This window comes from Sus scrofa, chromosome 6, assembly GCF_000003025.6.
Source record: "Sus scrofa isolate TJ Tabasco breed Duroc chromosome 6, Sscrofa11.1, whole genome shotgun sequence".
In the NCBI taxonomy this organism is placed as follows: Eukaryota; Metazoa; Chordata; class Mammalia; order Artiodactyla; family Suidae; genus Sus; species Sus scrofa.
The window spans coordinates 35,393,785-35,411,665 of NC_010448.4; the positions used below are offsets into that span (position 1 = coordinate 35,393,785).

The 17,881-nt window shown below is 46.4% G+C and overlaps 1 protein-coding gene across 1 annotated transcript; it reads right to left on the reverse strand.

Annotated features, from left to right (window-relative positions):
- On the reverse strand, positions 834 to 15,830 carry C6H16orf78 (chromosome 6 C16orf78 homolog). The gene is made up of 5 exons (XM_021097537.1): positions 15,599 to 15,830; positions 14,081 to 14,179; positions 13,519 to 13,639; positions 4,416 to 4,665; positions 834 to 981 (listed from the first exon to the last, which is right to left on the reverse strand). The coding sequence occupies exons 1-5, from the start codon at positions 15,746 to 15,748 to the stop codon at positions 834 to 836; spliced, it is 768 nt and encodes a 255-aa protein (XP_020953196.1). The 5' UTR covers positions 15,749 to 15,830.

Here is a 17,881-nt window from a genome sequence, read left to right on the forward strand (position 1 = left end):
TCACACTTTACAGGCAAGCTCTTATTTCTTCTTCTCGGCATCTCAGCTCAGCAGGTTCAATCACGAGCCCCTTTCACAGATGAGGAAACAAAGGCACAGAGAAGGAAAGTAACTCCCCAAAAGTCACACAGCTCATAGGTGGGGCAGTTGGGATTTGAACATACTTGAAGTGTTCACAGGGACCTCAGTTGGCAGTTAACCTCAACTGTCAGTTGCTCCATGATAAGAACGCAGCATCTCTGAACCTGCAGGATTTCCCTGATTCGCCAGCATGCAAGAAGGCAGAACGGGAAACTAGAGTGAGGGTGCTCTTCTCGTCTCAGCCCTGCTTCTTCTTGCCTGGGTGACTCTGAGCAAGTTCCTTGCCCTCTGTGGCTTCTTTGAGTAATCCTATTTCCCCGAGTCGACAGAGTTCTCCCCCTCCTGCTCTCCTGATCTGCTCTCCACCCGACACACAAGACAGCCAGCTCCCCCCAGAGATGCGTCCCCCATGGGGAAGGTGGGCGAGACCTAGGGTGTGTGTCTCCCCACAGCCCCTCAACACTTTTTCCCTCCTGAAGTCCCTCTGGGGACTCTGCCCCCCTTCTCATTTCTTCTAAGACTTCCTTTCTAAGGAGCATTCTTTGAGGAGCACGGAGGAAACCCACAGCTTCTCCTGAGTCAGTTGTGACTTGGATGACAAAGAAAAACACTACATCAACACAATGCTCCAAGCAATCTAGCCTTGTTTCCTGATCGCTCCTGTCTCAAGGGGATGCCGCAGGTCTGAAAGGCCAGGTGTGGTGTTCCAGAGGGTCCAACATCAGAGGGAGGTGGCCATGGAGAGGAGTTACTTAGAGGGCTACACTCATGTTTTGGGAGAACACCTTTTTTGTGTCTATCTCTCCTTCGACCATGTGAGGGTGGATGTCCACATTCATTCCTGCATCCCTGCACAGCTTGAGCAAAGTTCGAATGTTGTTCTTGGACAACCTCAGGTATCTGAGCGAGACAAAGCCAAAGAGGTTAGTTGAAGGTGGAGTGACAGGAGCTCCAAATTTTTTTTTTTTTTTGGTCTTTTTAGGACCACAGCTGCAGCATGTGGAAGTTCCCAGGCTAGGGGTCAGATCAGAGCTGCAGCTGCTGGCCTATGCCACAACCACAGCCACACCAGATCTGAGCCTCATCCTCAACCTATGCAGCGACTTGAGGCAACACCAGATCCTTTAACCCACTGAGGGACGCCAGGGATCAAACCCTCATCTTCATGGATACTAGTCAAGGTCTTAACCCACTACGCCACAATGGGAACTCCAGGTCTGAACTTGATTGAAAAGAGCTTAGATTTAAGGAGCATCAGTGTGAGACCTCTGTTCAGGGACTGGATCTCCAGACATTTCTGGAGCTGAGAGTGTTCTCATAAAAGAGTGAGGGGCACCCCAAAGACTTGGTAGGAGTTTTTATTGGTGTAACTGTTTTGCAAAGCAATTTTGCAACATATATGCTAAGTCTCCCCCCACCACCATTTGTCCTCCCTCCAAAAAAAAGTTCAAGTTGGTTATTTTTGACTTAGGAGTTTCATTCAGGTCCTCAACTTACCCCAAGAAGAGAAATCAATGAAAGGAAAAAGTATATAAATAAAAATGCTGGAGTTCCCGTCGTGGCGCAGTGGTTAACGAATCCGACTAGGAACCATGAGGTTTCGGGTTCGATCCCTGGCCTTGCTCAGTGGGTTAACGATCCGGCGTTACCGTGACCTGAGGTGTAGGTTGCAGACACGGCTCGGATCCCAAGTTGCTGTGGCTCTGGTGTAGGCCGGTGGCTACAGCTCCGATTGGACCCCTAACCTGGGAACCTCCATATGCCACGGGAGTGGCATAAAGACAAAAAAAAAAAAAAAAAAAAAAAAGTGCTTATTTTGGCATTATCAGTAATAGGCAATGCCATCACCAGAGGAATTATCAAACAAACAATGGAAGCTCCATTTCAAGGACTCTTCTGTAAGCATTAAAATGTCAGTAGGAAGAAGAAAGTGTAACATGGCTGGGACCTTATACCAAATGGGGAGAAAAAACCAGGATGCAAATTGTTAGGTGTTGTCTCATTGCTGCCGTGTGTGTAAGATCTGAGCGAGGCCAAGGGTTGGGGAAAATACAGGACAGTGCAAATAAAGGCTGAGAAAGTTGTAGGAATAGAGGTGAGTATTTTTTTTTTTTCTTGGTTGCACCCACATCATGCACAAGTTCCTGGGCCAGGGATTGAACTCATGCCACAGCAGTGAAAACACTGGATCTCTAACCTGATGAGCCACCAGGGAAGTCCCAAGATGAGTATTTATCAAAATAATATTCAAACAATTAGAATTTTTTTTTCTTTTTATGGCTGCATCTGTGGTATATGGAAGTTCCCAGATTAGGGGTCGAATTGGAGCTGCAGCTGATGCTGGCCTATGCCACAGCCATGGCACTGCCAGATCTGAGCCACATCTGCAAACTATGCTGCAGCTTGTGACAACATTGGATCCTTAACCCACTTCGAGAGGCCAGGGATCGAACCCACATCCTTCTAGACACTATGTCAGGTTTTTAACCCACTGAGCCACAATGGGAACGTCTAGTTAGAAATTTTTAATTAAAAAATTAAAGTAAAAAACTGATTTAAAATATTAACTAGGAGGAGCTGCATATTGATAGAACCTGGGTTTTCTCTTTCAAGATCTTCCCAGAGCTTCCATGTTCTTAAGCCAGCTCAGACCCCACCCGCCAGTCCCCACACCTGGGCTCACTTTCCCTACAGCTCCAGCCACAGTCCAGCCTCCCTGACCAGTCTAGCCCTGGGGGGGGGGGGGAAATAGGTCTCACGTATGTCTACCTGTGGGCATTCACTGAGACCCCAAAGGACAATTTCATCCTTTTGTTGGATGTTTTTCTAATGGTTTTTAAATTTTTATTTGTCTTTTTAGGGCCATACCCGCAGCATATGGAAGTTCCCAGCCTAGAGGTCGAATCAGAGCTGTAGCTGCCGGCCTGCACCACAGCCACAGCAACGCAGGATTCTTAACCCACTGAGCGAGGCCAGGGATCGAACACATGTCCTCATGGATGCTAGTCACATTTGTTTCTGCTGAGCCACAGCAGGAACTCCTTGAGTTTTTTTTTTAAATGCCATCTCTCCGAATATTCTCTCCCCCTCCTTGGAAGGTATCAGCCTTGTCCAAGTCTCTTTTCTCCCCACCGTGGAGCCCAGGCAGGCTGTCTGTTGGCCAGAGTCAATTAAATACTCTCTATCAGGGAGTTCCCGTTGTGGCACAGTGGAAACAAATTCAACTAGTATCCATGAGATAAGGGTGGAGGTTCAGTGGGTGGAGGTTCCGGCATTGCTGTGTGCTGTGTTGTAGATCACAGACAGCTCAGATCCTGCATTGCTGTGGCTGTGGTGTAGGCTGTAGCTCTAATTCTATTCCTAGCATGGGAACTTCCATTTGTTGTAGGTGGGACCCTAAAAAGAAAAAAAAAAAAAAAAAGCAAAGAGAGAGAGACAGAGGGAGAGACTATCATTGGGCTGGTGAGGGAAGATTGGATTTGGGGGCAGAAACCAAGCTGTTTGGTGTTGCTGAAAACTGGTGGGTCTTGATAAATAAGACAACAAGCAAGAAGGAAAATCCCTTGGTAAGAGCAGTAAATATCAAATGGTTTCATGCTTTGTTCACAGTCCCTTTAGAGTCTAAAACTCCAAACATACAGCAGGTTGCTGCTGGGAATAGTGGCTACTATCCTGCAAAGCAACACCATAGTGTAAAGGATCTTAGGGGAGTTTCCTGTTAACCCAAGGCCACAAACAACTCACTCTTTCCTTCGTGAATAATATTCATGGTTTCTTTCTTTCTTTCTTTCTTTTTTTTTTTTGTTGGTCTTTTTAGGGCTGCACCAACAGCATATGGAGGTTCCCAGGCTAGGAGTCCAATCGGAGCTGTAGCCACTGGCCGACACCACAGCCACAGCAACGCGGGATCCGAGCTGCATCTGAGACCTGCACCACCGCTCATGGCAAGCCCAGATCCTCAACCCGCTGAGTGTGGCCAGGGATCGAACCCTCATCCTCATGGATACCAGTTGGGTTCATTAACTGCTGAACCATGATGGAAACTCCAATGTTCATGGTTTCTTTTGTGAAACAACTAGAAAGGTTGGAAGGGTAGCGTACAGGTCTGAAAGCATGGCATCAAAATGCCAGCACCTATATGTGTCCATCCTGGAGGTGGCCCACCAGGGAGGGAGGCAGCTCGGAAACCCACCGGCTTCAGCCCTGGAGCAGCCCTTTGGGACTGGAGCTCGGACGTGCTGCAGCCCCCCTCGCTCGCTCTAGGCTCAACCCAGACGTCTGACCCACAGATAGTCATGAGCAAAACCCGGCCCCACCCAGGCAGGGCTGCTCACCGGCAGCTCAGCACCTCCTCTGGCTTCAGCATCCTTGCCGTATCCATCTTGGGCTCCATGCCCTTCTCCATGAGGCTCCTCAGCTTCCTCTCATAAGAGATGTCGGGCATCTTGCCCATCCAGTCTCTCCAGAGGGTGGACTTCTGTGGGGCAAAGGGGTCCTGTAGGATGGAATCCTTGATGCTTTGTCGAAGGTATGGAATTGAACGCTGAGTGGACTCTTGGGCAATTGCGTCCTTGATGTCCAAGTCTGAAATGGGACAGATGTCACGAGGGAATGAGATCCTGGGAGGGCGGAGAGGTAGGGTGGAAGGCCTGAAAGCCCACATGGGCTTCAAACATTACTGAGATATGAGATCTTTTCCTGGCTTTGGCCAGTTCTCCTGCTTAGCATTTATTTATTTATTTGTTTCATCTTTTTAGGGCTGCACCCACGGCATACGGAGGTTCCAGGCTAGGGGTCAAATTGGACCTGTGGCTGCCAGCCTATGCCACAGCCACGGCAACACAGGATCTGAGGTGCGTCTGCGACCCACACCACAGCTCATGGCAACGCTGGATCCCCAACCCACCGAGCAAGGCCAGGGATCAAACCTGCATCCTCATGGATGTCAGTCAGATTTGTTTCTGCTGAGCCATGATGGGAAATTCCCAAGTATTTATTTAATTCTTCTTCATCTTTTTCCTCCTCCTTTCTCCTTGCCTTTTTTTTTTTTTTTCTTTTTTTTTTAGGGCATATGGAGGTTCCCAGGCTAGGGGTCTAATCAGAGCTGTAGCTGCCAGCCTACACCAGAGCCACAGCAACCGGGGATCTGAGCCACGTCTGTGACCTACACCACAGCTCATGGCAACGCCAGACCCCCAACCCGCTGAGTGAGGCCGGGGATCAAACCTGCAACCTCATGGTTCTTAGTCAGATTCATTAACCACTGAGCCACGATGGGAACTCCCTTTCCTTCCTTCTTTCATTTCCTTTTCTCAGTCTTCTCTCCCTCCCTAGAGAAAATTCACCTAACGTGAACTTTAAACTAGAGGGTGAGTAGGAGAAGGTATCAAAGGAGATGAACTTTGCGCTGGATTTTAAAAGGACAAATAGCAGTTCCCGTTGTGGCTCGGTGGGTTAAGAACCTGACTTAGTCTCCATGAGGATGTGGGTTTGATCCCTGGTCTCCATCAGTGGGTTAAGGATCTGGACTTGCCAGGAGCTGTGGTATAGGCCAGCAGCTGCAGCTCCGATTTGACCCCTAGCCTAGGAACTTCTAGATGACGTGTGTATAGCCCTAAAAAGCAAAAAAACAAAAAAAGAAAAAAAAGAAAAAATTTGTATTGAATGACATGCTGTTGGGGCTAGAACTTGGAGACCTTAATTGTTCTTGTTAAATAAGTGTCTAAGTATTTTACAGATTTTTACTTATGCAAATGGAATATTTTCTCCCTATTTCCATTTCTAACTGGTATGACTAGTATAAAGACAACACAACCATACCAGATTTATTATTATTGTTGTTAATATTTTTTCCTTTATATGGCTGCACCTGCAACATATGGAAGTTCTCAGGCTAGGGGATGAGTCAGAGCCTCAGCTGCCAGCCTATACCACAGCCACAGCAAAGTCAGATCTGAGCCACAGCTGTGACCTACGCCACAGCTTGGGGCAACACTGGATCCTTAACCCACTGAGTAAGGCCAGGGATCAAACCCGCATCCTCATGGACACCATGTTGGGTTCTTAACCCACTAAACCATAACGGGAACTCAGATTTTATTATTTTTTGACTAGAATTTCTTAAGTTTTCCAGAAATGCCATCATATCAAGGGAAAAAAGGAAAATATATTCCTTCTAATATTCACAGAATTTATGTATCTCCTTGTCATGTTGTCTTGGACAGATTCCCCAAAATAACGTCAATAATGGTAAGAGCGGTCATGCCTTACTATTATTATTTTTTGTCTCTGTCTTTTTAGGGCTGCATCTGCAGCATATGGAGGTTCCCAGGCTAGGGGTTGAATTGGATCTATAGCCGCTGGCCTACACCACAGCCACAGCAACGTGAGATCTGAGCCATGTCTGCAACCTACACCACAGCTCACGGCAACTCAGGATGCTTAACTCACTGAGTGAGGCCAGGGACAGAACCTGCTTCCTCATGGATACCAGTTGGGTTCATTAACCACTGAGCCACAACGGGAACTTTAATTAAAGTGATTTTAGCATTTCATCATTAGAATGATATTTGCTACTATTTTTGGTATATGTTATACAATATTTGGCAGCTTTACCCATGTCTACATAGGGTTTTTTTTGCTTGACTCTATTTACTGCTTTTCTATCACCTACTGATATGATCATGTGGTTTTCCATTAACTTATTGATGTAATAAATTGTTATTTGATATTCCAATATTGATAACCTAACCATTTGTAACCTGCTATAATAAACCCCACTTGGTTATGGGGTGTTACTCATTTCATATAGTGTATATTTCATATTCATTTGTGGGTATATTTGCTACATTTTCATACACTGAGTCTATTTGCTAAAATTTTTCAGAGGTCCTGTCATGGTTCAGTGGAAATGAATCTGACTAGTATCCATGAGGATGCAGATTCGATCCCTGGCCTCGCTCAGTGGGTCAAGGATCCGGCATTGCCTCGAACTGTGGTGTAGGTCACAGATGCTGCTTGGATCTGGCATTACTGTGGCTATGGCGTAGGCTGGCAGTTGCAGCTCCGATTCGACCCCTGGGCTGCAGGAGGGGCCCTAACAAGACAAAAAAAAATTTTTCTATCATTTTGCATCAATATTGTTGTGAGATTGGCTTGCTTTTTTGCCTAATATTTTAATATTAAGGTTTTGATGGCTTGTCAAATTCATGCAGAAATGTCTACATTTTATACGGTCTGCAATATCACTGAAGTGACATTGGGATTATTTGCTTTTTAAATGATAGATAGAACTCAGTGTGAAACCATTTGTCCTGGTGGCTTTTTCAGTGGGAAAGTGCTGTCTTGCGATTTTTCCTTTGGAAATTGCTCTGTTCAACTCTTCTACTCTTTATGGATCCATTTTGATATTTTTTAGTATGATAGGTAATCATTTAGGGTAGATTATCAAATGTATTGTTTGGAGGTGTATATACTATTGTATTATAATTCGTTGAATGTATGTTTTCTCTTGCTTATGTATCCCTCGTCATATAAAATCTTATATATGGTTTACTCTTCTTTTGACAAGGCTCATGATAATTTCATATTATTATCACTTGCTTTTTTAAAAAGCTAGCTGTGGGAGTTCTCACTGTGGCTCAGCAGTAACAAACCCAGCTAGCATCCATGAGGATGCGGGTTCAATCCCTGGCCTTGCTCAGTGGGTTAAGGATCTGGTGTTGCCGTGAGCTGTGGTGTAGGTCACAGATGAGGCTCAGATCTGGAGTTGCCATGCCTGTGGTGTAGGCCAGCAGCTGTAGCTCTGATTCGAATCCTAGCCTGGGAACTTCCATATGCCATGTGTCTAGCCCTAAAAAAGACCAAAAAAAAAAAAAAAGCTAGCTTTGGATTTATCCTTAACTATATTTCATTAATCTTAGCTGGTATTTGATGTATTAATTCTCTTTTTCATATTGATTATTTCTTCTATTTTATTAACAAAAGTGCCTTTTTTTAAAAAAAAAAAAGACAAGAACCGTTACTTTTAGTTTTTGCTATAAACTTTCTTCTGAGTATAAATTTTGCCTTCCTCCCATGGGTTTTGGTATGAAACAGGCTTATTTCCATCAGACTTTTTTCTTTGATATAATGGTATTTTAGAAGTGTGTTTCTTACTTTCTGTTGAAATTATCTTTTAATTTTTATTTTATTTCTAATTATTGCCTTAGGGAGTTCCCCCCATGTGGCTCAGTGGGTTACAGATCTGGCCCTGTCACTGCTGTGGCATGAGTCTAATCCCTAGCCCAGGCGGGAACTTCCACATGTTACAGGTGTTGCCAAAAAATTTTTTAAAAAAGAAGAAAGAAAGAAAGAAAGAAGAAAAAAAAGAAATCTAGTTATTGTTTTAAGATAATGTAGACAACCCTAAATCTTTATTATTTTGAAAGGTAACATTTTCTTTGTAGTAAATATGCAGATGATTTTTGTAAATATTTTTTAGCTGCATAAAAATATGTGTTCTCTATTCCAACATAAAGTTATGGTTTGCTAACTGCATTGTTAGATTCTTCTAGGTACTTCTGCTATTGTCTGTTTGACCTATTTGGTTGGAAAGAAATGTATTACAATCTCCTAACATAACTTCACTTTTTCAGATTCTCTTTGCCTTTCTAGATATTTATCTATTTAGCTACTATTTTTTTTTTTTTTTGCTGTGGGTAGGTTTATGGTTATTATTTATTCTTTTCGACAGTTTAAAATATCCCTCTTTTACCCTATTGTTTCTTTTGACTTAAATCCACCTCATCAGTTTGCATTTCTTGTTATGTCTTTGCATAGCCTTTTTTTTTTTTTTTTTGGTCTTCTTTTAGGGCCACATCCGAAGCATGTGGAGGTTCCCAGGCTAGGGGTTGAATTGGAGCTATAGCCCCTGGCCTACACCACAGTCACAGCAACACAGGATCCGAGTCGCATCTGCAGCCTACACCACAGCTCATGGCAACGCTGGATCCTTAATCCGCTGAGCGAGGCCAGAGATCAAATCTGTGTCTTCATGAATGGTAGTCAGATTCATTTCTGCTGGGCCACAACAGGAACCTCTTTTTTTGCATAGCCTTTCATTTTCATCCTTTCTATATTATATGGTTTTGAGTGTGTATCTGGATTTTGATTTTACAACCAGTTATTTCCTAATTTGCTCTTTTCTAGAACATTTTCTACAGACAGATGGACACACAGTTGAGAAAGGAACGACCTATTTCTAAATTTGCAAGTATCATCCATTGACTTATGTACAGGCTGAGGATAAGGATTATGAGATTGTAGGTCTTTGTTCTCAGAAGTCTATAGGTGCCATTTCACTTCCAGGTTGATGCCAATCTGATTCTTTCTTTTGTAAGTAAATTGTTCTTCTTGTAAGCTTGCAAGATTTCATGAATAAAATTCGGGAATTTTACTGGAATATGCCTGGGGGGAATGGGTCTAGATCATCTTCAATTACTTAAACGGAGGGACAGTGGCCTAGAGAGAGGCTGTGACTTGCCCGAGGTCTCATAATGAGTTAGTGACTGGGTTAGGGCCTTTCTGTCCAGCATGGATCTCTGAACTGACAGCTGGCCCCTTTAGGGTCAGGGGGCCTTAGCGGTCTCTGTGCAGCACTGTGTTTCAAAAGAATCGCATCCTCATTGACACAAGCTGGAAATCCCTTGGAGACAGGACCACAGCCTTTTCTGAGATGCTGATCCTCTTCTGGGTCAAGGTAGGTAGTAATATAAATGGTAATGATAATTACGCATGGTGTAAAATGGCACCAATAGGAGTTCCTGTTGTGGCTCAGCGGGTTACAAACCTGACTAGTATCCATGAGGATGAGGGTTCGACCCCTGGTCTCACTCAGTGAGTTAAGGATCCGACGTTGCCATGAGCCGTGGTATAGGTTGAAGACACGGCTTGGATCCCGCGTTGCTGTGGCTGTGGTGCTGGCTGGCAGCTGCAGCTTCAGTTCAACCTCTAGCTTGGGAACTTCCATATGCCACAGGGGCAGCCATAAAAAAGCAAAAAAATAAAAAATAAAATTAAAATCAAAAATTAAAAAAATAGAAAATGACACCAGTGATCTGGGTGCTGAGTGAGGCTGGGGGAGGTTAGAACCAGAGGTCCTGATCTAGAATAGCTTTCCTTGACCCATCCTTATCCTCTCTTAGACTCCTGCCTTAGCCCTTAACAGTCTCCACGCCCATCCTTGGGGCTGCTTTGTCTCCATCTTGACTCCCACACCAGATCCTGCTCACTCATTTTAGGCCCCCTGCCAGCCTTCACAGTAAGCTCCCCTTCCCGTGCCCAGGCACAGCCCTGACTCAGTCCTGGGTGCTACACCCAGATGCCTCTGAAACCTGCCCACTTGGGCTGTGTGAACACCTGCTGACCCCCAGTGGCTGTGGGGTGTATTACATCAGGGGAGCAAAGACTGCTCTCTAAAAGGGTGGATTTGCAGATGCTGGGGGATTGCAGAGGATCACAAATTCTCCAAGTCAGACTGCGCTGTTGACATCCTCATGCAGAGATGAAAAAAATTAATCGGGTGGTGTATGAGTTTCTCTTAGGGAAGGAACTGCCTTTGTTTAGGAAAATATCTTGACAGACTATACCGAGTGTGGAATGATACAGTGAAACAAAGGAACTAAAGTGTCCCCTGGAGGCAAGAAGCCACTGGGGGAGTTCCAGTTATGGCTTCGTGGTAAGAAACCCGACTAGCATCCATGAGGATGAGGGTTCGATCCCTGGCCTTGCTCAGGATCCTGTGTTGTTGTGGCTGTGGTGTAGGCTGGCAGCTGCAGCTCCGAGTCGACCCTTAGCCTGGGAATGTTCATATGCTGCAGGTGCAGCCCTAAAAAAAAAAAAAAAAAAGAAGAAGAAGAAGCCAGTGGGAATGTGTGGGGTAAGGAAGGCACAGGATGGAGGAATGGAAAGGAAAGAGAGAAGAGGGCAAGCTGGATTAGGACCAGGATTAGAGTGAGACAAAGGAGGTACCCAGGGGGCAAAATTTATGGAGGTGCTTGTTCTCAGGCTCACACAAGTGCAGGGTCAGCACCTGAGAGCGAGCGCCTCCTTAAATCTTGTATCATGGGTGCCTGGTGGGTTTGACTCTAGACTGGGTTTGAGCGCAACATCTGGAGGCCACCCCGTAGGAAATGTAGCCGGGGAATCTCCTGGTGGCAGGAGACAATGAACTTGGAAGGACAAGAGGGCATCATACTCAAGGTCTAACATGTTGGCCGTGTAATTCTGTGATGTAATGATTTCCCTCTGTCACCCCAAACCTTCAGTCCAGTCTGCTTAACACAAAGGCTTCATGTGAGAGGTTTGGGGAGAAGGAAAGCAAGGTGTGCTGTGTCTGGGTTGGCAGAGAGCAGAGAGAAGGGAACGGCCACCAGCAGCGGGCTCTACAGATGCCCAGGGGCCCGGAGGACCAGGACATTGAGATGACAGGAAGCTTGGGAAAGGTGTGGCACTTTCCTAGGGCATAAATCAATCTCTTCCTATTTTTAAAAAATTTTTCTACCATTTTGGAGTACTTTTAGATTTACGGAGTGTTGCAAAGATGGTTCAGAGGGTTCCTGTGTAACCTTCATTCAGTTTCCCCTAATTTTTTTTTTTGTCTTTCTTAGGGCAGCACCTGCAGCATATGGAGGTTCCCAGGCTAGGGGGTGAATCAGAGCTACAGCTGCCAGAGCCACAGCAACACAGGATCTGAGCCGTGTCTGTGACCTACACCCCAGCTCACAGCAACGCTGGATGCTTAACCTGCTGAGCAAGGCCAGGGATTGAACCTGCATCCTCATGGATCCTAGTTGTCCTGGGCCATCACGGGAACTCCCGCCCTAATGTTACCATCGTAGTTAAGCAGGGAATAAGAAATTAATGTGGGCCCCTTTCAGAGCTTTTATGGATTTCACTAGTTTTTCCACTGTAGAGCTATTCTAGCCTTTAGTCCGGGATCTTGCCCTGTATTTAGAGCCAATTATATTTAATTCTGAAAGGCAAGCAACTGCAGTTTGGTTACAATGGGTTTGGTGTATTAAATAAATGGAAAAAAGAACTCTTTGCTGGGCACAATGAGGGCTGTTTGTATAAGGAGAACCGTCAGCCTCTGCTCTTGCTCCTCTTCCTTTGAGCTAACGAATCCTTTCTAGAGTTCTTTTTCGTCTTTTTAGGGCCATACCCGCAGCATATGGAGGTTCCCACACTAGTGGTTGAATCAGAGCTACAGCTGCCAGCCTACACCACAGCCACAGCAATGCCAGATCCAAGCCATGTCTGTGACCTACACACAGCTCATGGTAATACTGAATCCTTAACCCACTGAGTGAGGCCTGGGGTCGAACCTGCATCCTCATGGATACTAGTTGGATTCGTTTCTGCTGAGCCACGATGGGAACTCTCAGAGCTGATTTTTTTTTTCACCATGCACCTCCATCCCAAGAGGCCAGGTACAATAAATGCAGCTGTTTTGCCAACACAGCCCACCTGAGAATATTAGCAAAATGTTTGCTTAGAAAAAGACACTGGCTAATGTTTATTGAAAACCTACTCAGGAACAGGCTAAGTGCATTCCCTGCCTCCACCCACTAAAGCCTCACAACTGTACGGTAAGGCAGGTCCTGTTATTGTCCCATTTCATGGATGTAAAAACTAGACCCCAGAGATGGAGTGGCTTGTTTGGGAATATACAACTTGGAGTTTGTTATTGAGAGGTGGGGGCTGGGATTTGAACGTGGGCAGTCTTGGCAATAGGCATCAGGCATAACCCAAACGCAACTCTTCAAAAGTAGGCATCACCTGGCAGATGTCAGCAAGCATGGCATCTTCTGTACCACCTGGACATTGTCACAGAGTCTACACTAATTAGATAACTTGGGCAGAAGGTTGACGTTACCAGAATAGCTTTAGGAACTGGCTTTTTTTTCGTTTTTTTTTTTTTTTTTTTGCTTTTTAGGGCTGCATACATGGCCTATGGAAGTTCCCAGGCTAGGGGTCAAATCAGAGCTGCAGCTCCTGGCCTATGCCACAGCCACAGCAACACCAGATCTGAGCTGGATCTGTGACCTAGACCAGAGCTCATGACAATGTTGGATCCTTAACCCACTGAGCAGGGCCAGGGATCAAACCCACATCCTCATGGATACTAGTCAGGTTCGTTACCACTGAGCCACGACGGGAATCCTGTACTGGCGTTTTTGAGACGAGAGCACCTGGGGGCTGGCTGAGCCTTGACACACACTCCTCTCCTGTCCAGGTCACACCCAGCTTACGCTGTGATCCCTAAACAGTCACATGGGGCAAGTGTGTCCACCGAGGTTGGGTGGGTGTGGATAGTGCTACCCTAGGGATGGTGTGAGCTTTCGGTCCCCCTGAGAGGACCATTCTAGCATCCTGGGACCAAGGAGCTTCCCTTACCAGCTTTCTTGGAGTAGCTGCCCGGGGCCAGGCTGCCGAGGTGTTTGCCCTTTGCTCCTACTCTGTAGAGCCTTCGGTAGAGGATGGAGGCTTCCTCGTCCTTGGAGGTTTGCCTTGAGGCCTGGGAGGGGAGCTGGAGAGAAGTTACAGGCTAGGGAACCGGATCTGGCTTGGCCCCTTCACACCCCTCCCTGCCCCCGGCCAAGTGAGCAGGGCCAGGGATAGAACCCGCATCCTCAGGGATACTAGTCAGATTTGTTTCCACTGCGCCACAAGGGGACTCCCTGGCTCTTCTTTCAATGGCACCTCCGGAGGGAGGTGGCACCTGGAAGAATGAAGCTACAGCAGGGATGCAGGTCTTCCCAGAGGGGTGTGCAATGGGTGGGGGAGAGGTGGCAGGTGACCCATTTAGGTGCTGCTGTGGGGCAGTGATGAATCTTAGAGCCTTAAAACAAAAAAAGAAGCCACCCATGCCGGGGTAGAGTGGGTGTCATTCCTCCACGCAGAGACCGCGGAGGGGCTGGGGTAGGCGGGGCTGTGCCACCTGCTCAGAGAATGCCACCTGGTGGTTCCCTCCCTGCTGTTTCTGGATGTTTTTGGTTTTCTTTACTTCCTTCTTGGGGGCTGCTCCTGCAGTGAGTGTCACCACCTTGGGTTTGTTCTGAAAGGACAGGAGGAAGAGTCCGTGGGTGCCCCAGTCGCCAGAGACCAGCTCTACCCCCCACTGTGGGGAAGGCGCCACCCAGCTCTAGCACCCACTCTGGTGATCCTGGCCCCCCCATCTCAGGAGGGTTGCTGATCAACCTCCAGGTCTTGTGGAGCTTAGTGGGGAGAAGGGGTGCAAACTGGGGCCAATGCTGAAACTGCAGGTTGATTAGAGACTTAAGTCCGGCTCCTGTAGGGATGACCCTCCCCCCACCTTCCCCTCTCAACCCTCAGCGTCTCCTCAAGGGTCCTGAGTATCTCCCCGTCCCTATTTTTGGAGAAAGCTGAGTAGAAGTGACGTGGTGATGCCATAGACCCAAGGAAACCACAGCAGCCACTGGTTCACTGGCCCTGTGCCTGAGACCTTGAACTTCAGAGAATCTTCTTTGATGACAAATAGATCACAAGGGGCACAAGCCTTCTAGGTAGCATCATGATCGTGCTGAGGTGGGGAAAATCCTGGACTGCCAGGAGAAAGGAGAGGAGGCTGCAGCCAGCCCCGTTCCAGCATCTTCACTAAAGGGTCCCCAGCCACTTGCCATCCAAGACCTACCATGGAGCATCGCCCCCTCTCAGGAGCTTCTTTCAAATTCCAAATGCTTCCAAGAAGGGTAATGATGCTCGAAGATTTAATTGTATTTTCGAATTAAATCTGTTCCCTCCCTGGGTCCAAAACTATTTACAATAAAATCCGGATATAAAGGCAAAAGTATGAAAACACCATTAGAATATAATCTTAGTGAGAAGAGATGGAGTCAAATATATTCATCATAGAATGGAATATGACTTCTGTGATTGATATTGAGTCCCGAGAGGTCCAGCAGTCAAGCCCTAACACCCCCTAAAAAGTGGGCGGCAGGGGTTAGAATGGGTAAATCACTAATACCTTACGATAAAATGTTTGTCAGAGGTGTTTAAGCATGTCTGATGGACCTGGCCCTCCAGAGCTCTCTGACTATAAATGATGAGGAAGGACAGAAAACAGGAGCTGTCCATTTCCTGGAACAATTCTTCTAGAACATTTGTAAATTCTTTCTCTGCCCCTTTGGAATGTAAATGTTCCCTCAGCCTCTGGCCCAGTTTTACAGTCCAGGAAGGTTTTTGCCAAGGTCCTGGGAGCCATCCCTTTGAAAGAGAATCAACAAGAAAAATAGCATCCCCACCTCCCAGTCTCTGTGGGAGGGTAGGAGGCTGCCTATACAGGGATAATCAGCAAGCAAGGATGGCTTGATCATCTTGGCAACCTCCCCCCAGGTCCTTCAGTGCTTTTCTATTGGCTCACCCCACTGCTTCAAGCCCTCCCCTCTCCCATCATATCATATTGCAGTAGTCTTGAATGAAATCTTCCTTGCAGGATTTCTTTGACAGTACCCACCTGGAGAGCTTGCTTCTTCTTCCCCTGCCTCCGCTCCAGCCAATCCAACACCCACGTGAGGTCTGACATTCGCCTCTCCTCGGGCGTCCTCCACACCAGCTTCCTCTCTGTGGGCAGGCAATCATTCAGGTGCTGTGATTGCTGGGTCATCCTGGAGTCTTGGTCCTGCCTTGAGTGGGATGGGGGCAGGCTCTCCCTCCGTTGAACCCTTTGCTTCTGGCTGCTGGCCTGGCTGAATCCGATGGTAGGGTGTTTTCCTCTGAACGTAAATGTGAACATAAAGGGCAGCATTAGCCCAGAGCTGGGATACTGGCCTTTAAAGACTAGAAGGTGATTGTGAGGTCACTGTCGGCCTGGTCCAGGGGGTCAGGGTGCAGTGGGAGGTTGGCTTCCCCACATGGCCATGGTCCCACTTTAGACACTGTCCATCACCTGGACTCTGCCCCAGTCCCCTTTATGGCCTCTCCACCTCCATTTCCATAGAGCTTTTACTAAAACAAAGATCAATTCACATATCTCCTCTTCTCAGAAACCTTCAGTGGCACCCTATAGTTTATTTAAAAAAAAAAAAATCTAAATTTCTTAGTTTGGTAGGCTTCCACAACAAAAGCTCTAGTTAGAATAAAGATTTCTTTTCTTTTTTTCTTTTTAGGGCTGCATCTGTGACATATGGAAGTTCCCAGGCTACGGGTCAAATCCAAGCTGCAGCTGCCAGCCTACGCCATAGCCACAGCAATGCCAGATTCGAGCCATGTCTGTGACCTACACCACAGCTCATGACAACACTGGATCCTTAACCCACTGAGTGGGGCCAGGGATTGAACCCATCTCCTCATGGATATTAGTTGGGTTTGTTACCACTGAGTCACAACAAGAACTTCAAAATAAAGATTTCTATAGGCTTCGTTACCTTTATATTCCTTGAATAGATATTTATCAGATGGCTGCCATGTGCCAAAGGACCCAGCTGAGCCACAACGGGAACCCTGGGAACCATTTTAGAAGCAGACTATCCCAGGTACCCCGTCAAAATTCAGGACATTTTTACAGGTTCCCTTTTACTTTCTGCTGAGCTCTTTCTCATGCACAGCCTCAGGGTTGGCCAGGAGTGTGTGTGGCTAGATTGGGTCCTTTCTAGTTTCTGTGGTTCATGCATGCACCTTTAGCCAGAAATATATGTACTCAATCACGACAGCAACTGCAATCTAATGGAGCTGTTGGCGCTCCTGTTTTTCTGCATTGGAGATTTATACTTAGACCAACAAGGCTTACAAAAACGACCCAAATTCAGTGAGCCCCCTTAACCAAAGCAGAGAAACCTGCCCGATCCTTTTGGAACCTTCATTTTGACTGAGCTGGGAATTTGGCTGGAATGCCATAGATTCTCATCATTTCTCAAGTTTATACAGGTTTCAAGCACAAATGCTGCTCCAATTGTTGCATGCCTTTAGTTGATGTCCAGAGGTCTGTGTGCTTGTTTTGATCAATTTTGCCCAGCTTTATAATTGCTTTTGGGGGGGAGGATTTACTATCCTCTCACTCAGCCAGAGGCAGAAGACCTCTGCCAATACACCCTTTATATAACATATCTTATGAGACATCTTTTTCTATCTTGCAATAAAGTTCATATACAACTTAACCTATTTGCATGCACTTTATTTTAAATTGCTACAATTCTCCAAACCAAAAACATCATTCCCATAGTTTAGGTTCTTGTCTCCTTGCAGAAGGAATTCAGAAACGAGACAGAAATTGAGAAAGAAAAGTGAGGATTTATTTAAGTGAGAAATACACCCCTTAAAGAGAGGCAGGCAGAGTAGTTCCCATTGTGTCTCAACAGTTATGAACCTGACTAGTATCCATGAGGATGCGGGTTCGACCCCTGGCCCTGCTCAGTGGGTTAAGGATCCAGCATTGCCATGAGCTGTGGTGTGGGCTGCAGATGCAGTTCGGATCCTGCGTTGCTGGGGCTGGGGCTGGGGCTCCCATTTGACTCCTGGCCTGGGAACTTCTATATGCCATGGATGAGGGCCTAAAAAAAGAGAGAGAGAGAGAGAGAGAGAGCAATACAGAGGCAGGCAGAGAGATGAGTGTTGCCCTGCCCTTCTCTGGCATGCCAGTTATAAAGGGCATCCAATTGTAAGAATGGAGTTACATACTGGGAAGGTGGGATTTGGGGGTCATATTCTTTAATTTTCATGCCATCTCCACCTTCCCAAAGAGAGGAGGGACTTTTGTCCTTATTTAACTTCGTGTAATTGTGTCGGTGCGTGATGGGTACTT

Bases quoted from the DNA above. Each gene is read 5' to 3' on its own strand.
- C6H16orf78 (XM_021097537.1), bottom strand. From the start codon at position 15,748: ATGACCCAGCAATCACAGCACCTGAATGATTGCCTGCCCACAGAGAGG. The intron at 14,180-15,598 runs GTGGGTACTGTC...CTGTCCTTTCAG, and splicing joins AGAAGAAGCAAGCTCTCCAG to AACAAACCCAAGGTGGTGAC. The intron at 982-4,415 runs GTGAGCAGCCCT...TGTCTCGCTCAG, and splicing joins GAGGAGGTGCTGAGCTGCCG to ATACCTGAGGTTGTCCAAGA.